This window comes from Drosophila busckii, chromosome 3R (genome assembly GCF_011750605.1).
Source record: "Drosophila busckii strain San Diego stock center, stock number 13000-0081.31 chromosome 3R, ASM1175060v1, whole genome shotgun sequence".
Lineage (NCBI taxonomy): Eukaryota > Metazoa > Arthropoda > Insecta > Diptera > Drosophilidae > Drosophila > Drosophila busckii.
Genome location: NC_046607.1, coordinates 22,366,029 through 22,378,826, shown reverse-complemented (window position 1 = coordinate 22,378,826; position 12,798 = coordinate 22,366,029). Strand labels below are relative to the sequence as shown.

At 37.7% G+C, this 12,798-nt stretch overlaps 1 protein-coding gene across 1 annotated transcript; it reads right to left on the bottom strand.

The window, feature by feature from the left end:
* Window positions 1-1,787: 1,787 nt before the first annotated feature.
* LOC108601540 lies at window positions 1,788-2,195 on the bottom strand. The gene is given in 3 exon segments (XM_033294035.1): window positions 1,788-1,891; window positions 1,894-2,071; window positions 2,073-2,195. Coding segments are annotated over 3 exon segments (405 nt in total).
* Window positions 2,196-12,798: the final 10,603 nt, after the last annotated feature.

Below are 12,798 nucleotides of genomic sequence, written 5' to 3'. Positions count from 1 at the left end.
TTGTGCTGGCAGCGTGTATATTTAATTAAAACAGAATTAATCTAGCAGAAACAATACTTCACTTAATGCAGCGCCAGCAACGCAGACAGACACACAGACAGACAGACAGACGAACAGACTTGTTACCATGAGCTGAGCAGAGATTACGCTGGGCAGCGTGCGAAAGAGAGAGCGAGCGTTTGAGACTGACTGGCAGCGCCGCGCCAAACTGTATGCTACACTTTTTTGCACATATGGCCCAACTAAACGTGTCGAGTCATGCACAATCAATGGGCTTAGCCTAGGCATGTTGCCAATCAAGTGTATTGCGTGCTTGCTTGTCAAACAGTCGAAACAGCAGCAGCAGCAAACGCTTTTAATATTTATTTTTGTTTTTTTTGGGGCCATTTACTATCGACTTTAATTAATATTTACTCACCCGAGCTAACTAGTAATAGCCAAAGCAAACAGTTTTAACAGCTTTCTGAGCTGCACCACCATCAACTTGTCTAGCACAAGTGGCATAGTCAAAACGTAGCTCAAATAAACAAAATATACGCCAAACCAACAGCAGCAAATAGCATTTTATGCTTTTACTTCTCTCTCTCTGTGTTTTTTCTTACTTATTTTTTAATATTTTTGTAAGCCAAGCAGCAGAACCAGCAGCAAGCTAAGACCCAATAGCAGGAAGTGCTCTACACAGGCAATGCCAACAACAAAGCGAGCGGCGGCAGCAACTGTAACATGAGTCCAAATTGTAGTTGTACAAACACGTCAGCTTTTAAATTACTTGGCCTAAAGGTAAATTGAGCGGAAGTTAAAATGTTGCAAAAACAGCAGCAAACAAAACAAAAAAAAGCAAAACACAGAGCTAAGAACCGCGCTGAAGCGCAGCGCAGCGACTGCTGCTGCTGCTGTCCACAACAACAGCAACAACATTCGCTTATATGTTTGAGTGTGAGCGGCACACGGCACAGAATTTGCCAGAGAGTAAACGCAAGAAGAATAACAACCCAAAAGCTAGTTGCCAATTTTTTTGGTTGCTTTTCTATTTTTTGGTTGCAGCTGCTATGAAATTCAGTGGCATACAAAACGTAATTTCAGCTAAACGAACCGACAAACAAAACAACAACTACAAGAAATAATAACAAACAAAAACACAAACAAAAAGCAAAACAAAACAACTTGCAATTGCAACGAAATATTATTTTAGCTTACTTGCATCCTTCCTGCCAAGCCAAGCCAAGCCACACAGCCCCCACCCAGCCCCCCTCCCTGGACTGGCCTTGAGTTCATACAAGTTTTGGCTGCAATAATAAAATATTTGCAATGTACTCGAGAGCGCGAGCGCACGTCGAATGACTCTGGACCAAAGTCCATGGCTGGCTGGCTGGCTGGCAACTGCATTTTCATAAAGTGCAGCTCATAAAGGAGGCAGCGCCACGCCCACTTACCTTAACGTGTGCAAAAAAAATAATGCGATATAAATATGAACGCCAGCGGCAGCCCAGAGAATCAAACAAACAACAATAGCGCAGCCAAAAACAACAACAAAAATAGAAATGGTAATAATAAAAACCCGCGAAAATATTTGCAGCGGGCGTTGAGAAATGTTGAGCAATAAAAATTGCATTTTTATGCTGATGTTTGAATTTTGCATGCAAATGAAAAACGAACAACGCGTCGCGGCAACAAAATGGCGTGGAAAAGTGGGTACCAGCTCACTTGGGTAGGGGAGCAGGATCAGGAGCAGGAAGTGCTGGCGCTGTTGTTGGCGTTGGCATTTGCCGTTCGGGCTGCTTTGCCAGCTAAGCTGCGACTTTGCGCCCACGCTGCACGTGTTTATGACTTTGAATTGCAACTTCATCCGCTGTGGGTGTGTAGCAGGCAGCACCACCAGCACCACTACCCATAGCTGCTGTTGCTGCTGCTGCTTGCCGTTTGCTGTCGAGTGCAATGATGGCGGCGCATAGCGCGCATTGTGACGCGAAATGGCGTCGAGTTGAATAATCCAACATGGCGTTTTTTCAACGCCGCCGTGCTAGACTTTATGCTTATGTGTGTGTGCTGTATGTGTGTGTGCTGTGTGTTGTCTGCTTCCGGCAGCCGGATAAAAAACTTGGCGTTAAAGTGTTAATATTTTGAGTTTTGAGAGCATTGTCGTTGTCGTCCCTTTGGACAGGCAGGCAGGCAGGCAACCCAACCAGGCAGCACATGCAAATACTATAAAGCTTGCAACTGCTGCTACTGCAACTGCAACAACTGCGGCAACTATTTCCCCTTGACGCTGACACTTGTTCAATTCAAATAGCACGCCAGGGCGCGCGCTCCAGTTGGGACATTGATGTGCTGGCACGAATAGTTACTCCATATGCCTGGCCTGGACTGCCTCCCTCAACTGTTTGCCTTTTCCTGACGCCGCCGCCGCTGTCAGGCCGCGGCACATTTGTGTTATCTTTAATTTTCGTTACGAAAATTGGCCCTAGCGCTGCGATTGCGATTGTCAGACACAATTTAAAAGCATATTTGTTTATATTAAAAGCGTTGCAAACTGTCATTGAAAGGCCAAAGAGCCAATTAAGTGAAACAACAATAATAAACGTTAAGGCGCAGGCAAATGACAAAGGCAATCAATGCAAGCAAAAGTCAATTAAATTAGTGAGCACTTGGCTTGAAATGCAAACCAAAGTAATGAACTATTACTAATATATTGCCAGCTTAAGCTAATTAATAATATTTTGTATTTTAAAACGTGCAGAGCGAATTTAATAGACAACAAATTTAAGGCTCATGCACATTCTAGTAAAATATTATAAATATATTGTTAGCAAAATAAGAAAAGCAATCAATGCTGAGCTTAAGCAGTTAACTGCGCAGGCAAAAGTCAATTAAATTAGTTAGCACTTAGCTGGAAATGCAACCCAAAGCACTTAACTATTATTAATATGTTGCCAGCTTAAACTTTATTAGTTGGTATTGATTATTTGCTTGAAATTAATAATATTTTGTATTTTAAACTTGCAGCTTAAAACTCTTAAGCGTTGCTAGCTGCAGATGCAGCCAAAGAGCGAATTAAATGAACAACAAATGGCTCATGCAGATTCTGGTAATATCCAAGTAGTTATATATATTTATATATGCGAGTAGTTATATATATATAATATATATATATATATATAATATATGACAAAAGTAATCAATGCTGAGCACAAGCAGCTAATATTACAGACAAAAGTTAATCAAATTAGTTAGAAATTTGCTTCAAATGCAATTCCAACTAATAATTTATTGCCAGTTTAAGCTTTATAAGTGGAAATTGATTATTTGCTTTAAATTAATAATATTTTGTATTTTAAACTTGCAGAGCGAATTAAATAGAAAACAAATTTAAGGCTCATGCACATTCTAGTAAAATCTAGACAAAAGCAATCAATGCTGATGAGCGAATTAATTCTAGTAAAATATCTAAGTAGTTTTATTGTTAGCCAAATGACAAAAGTAATCAAACAAAACTCAATCAAATTAGTTTGAAATTAGCTTGAAATGCAAACCAAAGCACTAAATTATTATTAGCATATTGCCAGCTCAAGCTTTATTAGTTGTAATTGATTTAAATTAATAATATTTTGTATTTTAAACTTACAGTGGAAACTCTTAAGCGTTGCTAGCTGCAGCTGCAACCAAAGAGCGAATTAATTCTAGTAAAATATATATAATTAGTTATATTGGTAGCCAAATGACAAAAGCAATTAATGCTGAGCTTGAGCAGTTAACTGCGCAGATCAAAGTCAATTAAATTAGTTCGAAATTAGCTGGAAACCAAGAATATATTGCCAGCTTAAGCTTTATTAGTTGTTATTGATTATTTGCTTTAAATATTTTGTATTTTAATATTACAGACAAAAGTCAATTAAATTAGTTAGAAATTAGCTTGAAATGCAATTCAATTATTTGCATTAAATTAACAATATTTTGTATATTATACTTGCAGCTAAAACTCTTAAGCATCGCTGCAGCCTTTCAAAGTGAGTAATGCAGCATTCAGTGGTAAGTGAATATTAGTTATACTACTATAATTATTACTCTCAAATATATTGCAGCTTAAGCTTGAGCTTGAAGCTCTTGAAGCTGCAGCCTTTCCAAGTAATGCAATATTAGATTTAAATGCGGAACTAAGCTCCGCTACACTCATATCCAATATGCTGCAGCTTAAGCTTGAATTGAAGCTGCATTGAAATATTAATTAGCAAGCTTAAAGCTTAGCTTAAATAGCAGCCCATTGTCAGCTATAATTGCATATTAATTATCAGCATGTTGCATGCAGCAGCAGCAGCTTGCCGCATGTTTGTCTGTGCCACAGTCTGACAAATGAGCTGACTGCATTTCATTAAGCATACGCACTGTGTGTGCCCCCAAAGCAGCAGCAGCGGCAGCAGCAGCAGCGACAGCAGCTGCGTCAACTTAAATTGTCAAGCGACATTTACAACCAGTTCGCGTTAATTTGCAACCTGCGTATGCTTAACTTGACTTGCGGTGATTGTTTGTTATTTTTTTTTTGTGCTTGGCTGACTTGGCTGACAAGTTGGCAGCGCCGCGCTGGTCCAGTTTATGCTGCTCTGCAGTGCTTTGCACATTGACAGCGTTAATTAACTTTTAATTTAATTTCACGTAAATAAGTTTGCATTTTTTCACTTTAAGCGAGACAGACGGACGGACGTACCAGACCGGGCCGGGCTTTCAAGCGTGGTTTTCAAATGTGGCTAGCAGCGCTGCTGACGTCAGCAGCAGCGCCCATCCGCCAGTGTCAATTTATGCCACCAAAGTGAAAATCCAAACTGAAAGATTTATGTATGCGCTGTGGTATACACATATATATATTATATATACGTTCACATATATACATATTCATGTTTGTACATGTATTATTTATTATATTTTTCGCTGGCAAATGTGATTTATATGAAAAATCTCAGCAGCAGCAACTGTGACGCTGAAATGTGCGTGTGAAATATTCTGCACCGTTTGAGATTTTTAAATTCAATTTTCAACTCCAACGCCAACAGAAGAAGCTCAGGCAATTGCCAGCGGGCACACACACAAACACACACATGCACAGTCGCGTAAATAAGTGCTTTAGACCACTGTGCAGCAGGCATAAGAGTTGGCTCGACTCGTCTCGTCTCGACTCGACTCGATGTTTGCTCTACTGAAGGTGTGTGTTTTATTAATTGCCGTCGCTGTTGCTGCTGCTGCTGCTGCTACAACGAGAAATATGCCAGCAATGCACGCATGCGGTTCGCTTGATGTTGCTGCTGCTGTTGCAAGTCCGAGTCTGGCCACGACTGCGGCATATCGTTAATGAAAACTGATTCTAGTGCCATTAACGTACGAGCGCTCTTCAGTCCAATGGCAACACGTTCAAGTGCAACGCCAACTTATTTCTCTCAAGCTGCAGCCAGCCAACCATGCAGCAAAACGTTGCAAGCGGCGCTGCTAGCGGGGCAAGCGCTGTGGCTTGCTGCTTGTTCTCGATTTACGCGCTTGTTGTGCCCGCTGACGACTTAATGACAGCCCAAGCAAAATTGCGACAACGGCGTGAAAACTGCATGCCTGCGCTCTTTTTCGATGATTACCTTTTAATGTGGCAACACACACACACACAAACACACACACACACACACACACGTATATAAATGCAGTAGAGCTGCAGCGCAGAGTTCAGCTTCGATTCGATTGAGCTGCTGCTTTAAGTGAAATGAACTAACTTTGTAGCTCATTGACTAAAATATATTAAAATATATTTCATTATATTTTAAGTGCTTAAGTTTAGTACAGTCATAAACTATATAACTATATGCATTATATATAAAAGGTTAAAGCATTTGCAGTCATAAACTTATCGAATTTATTTTGAATGCCAGTTGCTTGCCCCAAATGCAGCAGCAGAGCCGTAAATTTTATGTTTCTCTGTTGAGTAGAGCGTAAAGCCCAAATATAATTCAATGGATTCGAGTGCCAATTAAACATTTTACTTGAACAACATGAAGAGCAGCTCACGCTTAAAATCCGCTCTGACCGGCTACAATGCTGCATTATCTTTTCCAATTACAGCAATGCAAAATGAGATTGTTCAGTTGTTCCGTCGTCAGTCGTTCAATTCTCACTTGTTCAGTCTCAATAATTATTCGTACTGTTTCTTCTTTCCATCGAGATATAACAAAAATAAGCAGTAATTTAAATAAACAACAAATTTGGCAGTAGAGCATATATTCTGATTTATATTATAAATACAAATATAATATAAATATAAGTGATTTAAATAAAAAACAATCCACGTATCAAAATTTTGCAGTAGAGCGTTTATTTTGATTTATTTCTGATACTTGCCCTGAACAATTTCAAAGATGTGAAGCATTATTCCATTATATATTAATTATATTATTATAACTAAAGAGAATATCATTATAATTTTTAAACAAATGATGAGTGACTGTCTTTGGAACAAATGTGCATAAAAATCTCCAATTTGATAAGCAGTGAAAAGCAGAAATGCGTCGATATGACGAACTGAACAATTGACGACTGAATAAGTGCACAAAATCAAACGCTAATGCGACTAAACCACTAACGACTTATATAGCTTGGATAATGCGACTAAGCAATAAACGACTTATATAGCTCAGATAATATTTATTTTTATTTATTTATAAAACTGTAGGCTTAAAATTAAAACTTAAGCTTCAGGGTAGGCAGCCTTAGCTACTGGGGCTTGCGGCTAGGAATGTGACGATTGTTTTGCTTATCATTATTTTTTTAACTAGTGTTGAGTGACTTATGCTACTCTTACAAATTTACATTTTAACTTGTTTACTTATACATATATTTTCCATTTATTGCTGTTTATTTGTTTGTCAACCATTGACTGGTTATCATTATTATTATTATTTATTATTTAACAGCTAAACGAAAATTATAAATTCGCGCTTAGCTTAATGATTAAAGCTATAGCAACGAAGGCCTTAAGGTTATCATAGTAATCTTTCTAGTTTGGCTTTCTTGAGAAAGTCGTTAAATAATATAAATTCTCTCGATGGGATAAGAGGGAGTGGCTTGGGGTGTGAGTTCCTAGGTGTAATATAATAAGTCGTCAGTTGTTCGTTGCTCTGATTTAGTTCGCTTACCAACTGAACTGAACTGGAACTACTGCAGCTTAATCCCATCAATTGAGCCACGCTGATCAACTCTAGCCACGCACTTATATATATAGAGACGATGCTGCTATTATACAGCACAGACTGCTGCTGCTGCTGCTATCTGGACCAAGCTCTGTCTGTCAGGCCGTGGCATGTGTAAATGACGCTTAAAATTGAAAAATTAAATGAGAAATTATTATGTGTGGCGGGCGGGCCCCATGTGTTTCCTCCACACGTCCCACTGGGTCTGCGTCGCGTCATTAAATTAATTTGTCAAATATGTATAAAATAATAAATTACCTTTTTGTCAGTTACTCGTTTATTAATTTGTACATGGCAACAACTTTTCGGCGTTCGCTTCAAAATGAATGACGGCACCAAAAAATATGCTGACAACAAAAGCAACAACAACAACAAGCCAAACAAGAGCGGCCAAAAGTCAACTAGCATAAAAAATTATGATGTGTAAAAAGCACACACACACATACACATAAAAAATGACAGACATGTGTGTGTGTGTGTGAATTTGTGGGCGTTCGCATATTGAGACAGTTGCCTATGGGCGCATGGCAAGGAGCTGGAGCTGGGCAACAAATTGCTGCAACCTGCGCGCAACCCGCAGCTGCTGTAGCATTGGTGGCATTTAATAGTAGCTCAACATCACATGTTACCACCGGCCAATTTGAACTTTATGTTTTTTTATTTTTCATGCACAGCCCAGCAAACCAACAAAATACTTAGCAAAGCGAGCAGAGCACAATTTTTAAAGCCTTTGGTAACAGCAACTGCTGGAGAATAAAAGTAAAAGTTAAGAACTTACCCAAGCTAAGTAAGCAGCAAATTAGAACAAATTTTGTTAGAAATATAAAACTTTGCAAAGCTATAACTTAGCGCTTCGGCGTCAGATTTTAGTGTTACACACACGCTTAGACTTGTGAGCTGCATACAAATGAAACTGCACACAAATTTGAGTAGTTTAAAATTTTTGTTATTTGTGACCCTACCCTTTACTAAAATTTCGAAATTTCGAAAAAATGTGTTAATGCCACTTTGTTGCAGGCAGCAATACAAGCATAACGCAGTAAAATATTTAAAAATCGCTTGATTTTTGAGCAAGTTTGACTATAATACCGCTGAGAACTGCTAACTCAATTTTGTTAACAATTTGAAGCTGCAACTTAGCAAAATTATATTGCAGCTTATTGTCTAATGTAATTTTCAATTGATTTGAGGCACAAAATAAAAATTAACATCAATTTTAAAGCGCTTGCATAAGCTACAGTCGAGCTATAGACAATAAACTAAAGCTATATAGTTAAGTTTGTATGGAGCCGCGGCCATAAATTCTTTCCGTTAAGATATCAATATGAAATTTTTTACAAAAATCGAAAAAAATATTTTAAATATAGTAAAAAAAAATTGGCCACATCGGACAACTGTATCCTATAGCTCACATAGCACCGTAGTAAGGCTTATATGCCAAAGGTGCGCAAAAAATTCAGACTTAAGCGTGTTATGACTTTTTAAAGTGCAAATAAACATTTGCTACACTTAACTAAATATAAAATTGTTTAAAGCTGTTTGTTTGTTTAAATAAAAGCTATAAAAAAGCAGAGGCCAACCCAAACAACATAAGAGACTTTATGAAATTAACAAACAAATTAAATATAAGTAATTAGAATAAAAAAAAAAATCAGCCTGAAGGCCTTTGTTGCCAATTTGTACCATAGAATTTAATTCTAGGCTACAATTATAATAAATAAATATATTTACTTGAGTCGATGGCCTTAGTAGCTAGCAGTCAGCACTTTTAGTTTATATATTAGTTTGTAAATAAATAAATATATATAACTAAAATTATTTTATACTTTGCATATATTTTCAGCCAACAAATGAACAAATGCCTAACTAATTGGGACTGCTGTAAGTAACTAAAATATATAACTATATTTAAATATTAAGTTATTTGAAATCAAATGTTATGCGAAAACTGCCAGCGCAACTAAAATGCGGCTTACGCTTCATGCAATGCTGTCATTTTTTCAGTTGTTGCTTTATTGTTTATTTTTTGTTGTTGTCACACGTGCATAACGTATACGTAGCTATAGCCGTAGCCTGTGCAAGTTTATTGTATGCCAAAAAGTTGAATGATTTATGATTTATTCAATGCAATGATGGGCAAATTGTTTGTGGCATGAGTAAAAGCAGTGAGAGGGGCTGGGGGCGGGCAGCCACATGGCTGTTTGTCTGTTAAATTATTTTTTAATGTGTCTATTAAAAAATACAACAGCTGCAACAGCAAACAATCAACAACAGCAACAACAACGAGCAACAACAACGAGCAACCAGCAGTAAAATGCAATTGGATACAAAACAACTTGTACATGGCTCAATAACTGGCTCAACATGCCGCTTGCCGTATCCACCGGCGCCCGCCGTGTTTGTGGGGATTTGTGTGCCTGGGCATTAACATGAGAGCTCCCAATACAAATGGCATGGCAAATTGTAGTGGATGAACTGAAATTTGCTGCGCGACTGTGGCGAGCAATAAAAGAGCGTTAGAGCAACTGTTGGCATTTGTTTTGAAATTACGCTCGCGTGTAAGTGATGAACTAGTAAATATGCAACAACAACAACTGGCAATTGAGTCTAGGCCATAAACTAGGCAGAGATTTGGTTAGACTAAGTTAATAAGCCATAAAGCCAACACCAGGCAAATATTTAAACAACTCAAAAGCTTTACGACTAATGTAATCGAAACTCATTTTCCAAATGCAGCAAGCAACACTTTGAACACTTTGAAGTGTGCGCCAATGTCAACAAAGCTGCGTCCAAAATGTTTACTCAAGCCAAAATGTTAACTGCTAATGGCCAATTGGTTAAAAAGTCAATTAATGCCAGTTACAGCAAATGAAACATGAGCAGTGAAAAAAGTGAAAAGCGTAGTTCGAACATTAAATAGCAAACTAAGTTTGGCTGCGGCTTTAATTAAAATAAACCAAAGCGACATGCACAGCAAGAAATTCAACAAAGCAAAGCTACAAATATGACAAAAAGAAACGTTAAGTTAAGCTCAAGAGCATTAATTAGTATGAATATATTAATTATATTCAATAAATAACAATTTTAATTTTCTTTAATCTAAAATTATGACAACTACAATTAAATAAAATTAGTAAACAAGGAACAAGCTAAACAATTGAAGCTCAAAAACATGCATTACTATTAACATTAGAATGATTTATTAATTATGTGCAATAGTAAACAACATTAGCATGCACAATTTGTTTATTGCGATTTGTTTATTTAATTTGACACTTTTTAATGCTTCTACTTTTTGCTGCTGTGTATAATTAAGCGAACTGCTTTTGTGCCAACCGTAATTTAGCGTCTGGTTGATGTATTAATTTAACAGCAACCAGCAGCAGTAACCACAGCAACAACCAACGCTGTAGAGAGAGTGTCACAATGGCAGAGTGGACAGCAGCAGCGCCAGCAGAAGTTGAAATAAAGCCACATAACCAATGCTACGTATACGCAACGTGCGGGCAGGCGCGCGGGCTGGCGTTCGGGTATACTATATCCTATCCAAAGCACAAAAATATGCAATTATGCGTTTGTATTAACATGGTTACCAGGGCACGTAGCATACGGTGTAAAGGTAACTAAGAAGACAAAAACTAGTCGCACTCTAGTGGGGGAGAGCACGTCGGCATTCGAGCAGAAATGGCACTGATACGAATCATATGCGACAATATACCTACCAACTACACATATATACATATACACATGCAAACCGTATTACGTATACGTAACTATATAGCAGACAACGACAAAAACACGAATTCAGCCAACATAGTTTGGACACACGCTGAAACAGAGACACACACATAATGTGCGTTTATAAGCGAGGAGCGCTTGAGAAGTTGTAGCGCAAGTTAGATAGGCATAGCAGCTTAGCAGCTGTGTCTACAAGCTGAAATTATAGTACGTATACTTAATATATTTTTTAGTTTTATGTATATATATGTTATAAGAAATGGCAGGCTGAAGAGTTGAGCACAGCTATAAGATTCAAGCAGCTTTAGCTATAATAATGTTAACAACTGACTGCAGATTGAAATTCTATAACGTTTACTTTATATATTTTGTACAGCGATGGGAGGCTGAGCACAGCAAATAGACTGCAAGCAGCTTTAGGTATAATTCAGTTTAGAATAATACAGATTGAAATTCTATAATTCTATATATATAATATATTTCTTTAGTTTACGTATATATGTGAAATCAGTGCGCTTTTTAGCGTTAGGAGGCTGAAGAGTTCAGCACAGGAAGGAATTGTAGAGTTAACAACTAACTGCAGATTGAAATTCTATAACGTATACTTAATATATTTTTTAGTATACGCACATATTTGCATACAATACGTTTATTAGCGCGGCGAGACTTAAGAGTTGTGCTCAGAAAACCTAATCAAGCAGCTTTGCAGCTTGCACTGAACGCAAGTTAAAATTTCAAAGCGTATACTTAATATATATTTGACTTCAGCTATATATTTAAATATTTTATATTTTATAAGCGAGCAGCGCATCAAGAGTTCTAACTCAAGAATCTATGCGAATCCCAATTCAAAAGCTGGCTTAGCAATAGCTGAAATTGCATTACGTATACGTAATAGATTTTTGAGAGTGAGACTATAAGCAAGCAGAGGCCTAGGAAATGGACTGAAGCAACTTTAAGGCTTTAATATACGGGTTTACAAGTGTAATTAACATTACGTATACGTAGCATATATAAGTTTAAAAAGATATTGGAATACAATGAGGTTTGTAAGCCAAAAGTGACTCTACCTCAAGCATTTAGTACTGGCAATTGAATAGCTTAGCTTACAATTGACTGCAAGTTGGAGCTACTTTACTCATATCGAATATATTTTTTGTACTTTACCTATATAATTGAATACTGTGCTGTTTATAAGCGAGCAGCGAGTCAGCAACTCTATCTCAAGCAGCTTTAGGCCTAGTATTGACTGCAAGTTGAAGTTACTTAACGTATACGTAATATATTTTAAATTTGAAATATATATATGCGCTTATTAGCGCGCAGCTGCCTAATAAACACACTCAAGCAGCTTTCGAGCTTACTAAGCTTACAACTGACTGCAAGTTTAGTGCGCATAACGTATACGTAATATATTTTTGACTTTACATAATAATTGCGTGCGCTTATTAGCGCGGGTCAAGCGTTGCTACCTTAAGCAGCTTTAGCGCGCTGGCACTTTAATTGCCCCGTTTACATTACGCATACGTAATACGTATACGACTTTAGCTAGCTTAGCTGACTATTTAATTTGCTTATTACTGCTGGCATGTTTGCTGGCAACCCCTGGCCCGGCGTACGCTAAATAGTTGCTGCATATTAGACACTGAACAGCAGCAGCGCATCCTTTTGTTGTTCATACACACGGATATGACTGTGCGGGTGTGCGGGGGGGTAGGGATATGCTGGCAAAAGTTAGTTACGAGCAACGAACAATGATATTACGTAAAATATTTTTCGAAACTGCTGCTGCTGCTACAGTCATGAGAGCTGTCTGCTCAGCCAAAAGGCAACGTGCGAGTTCGTG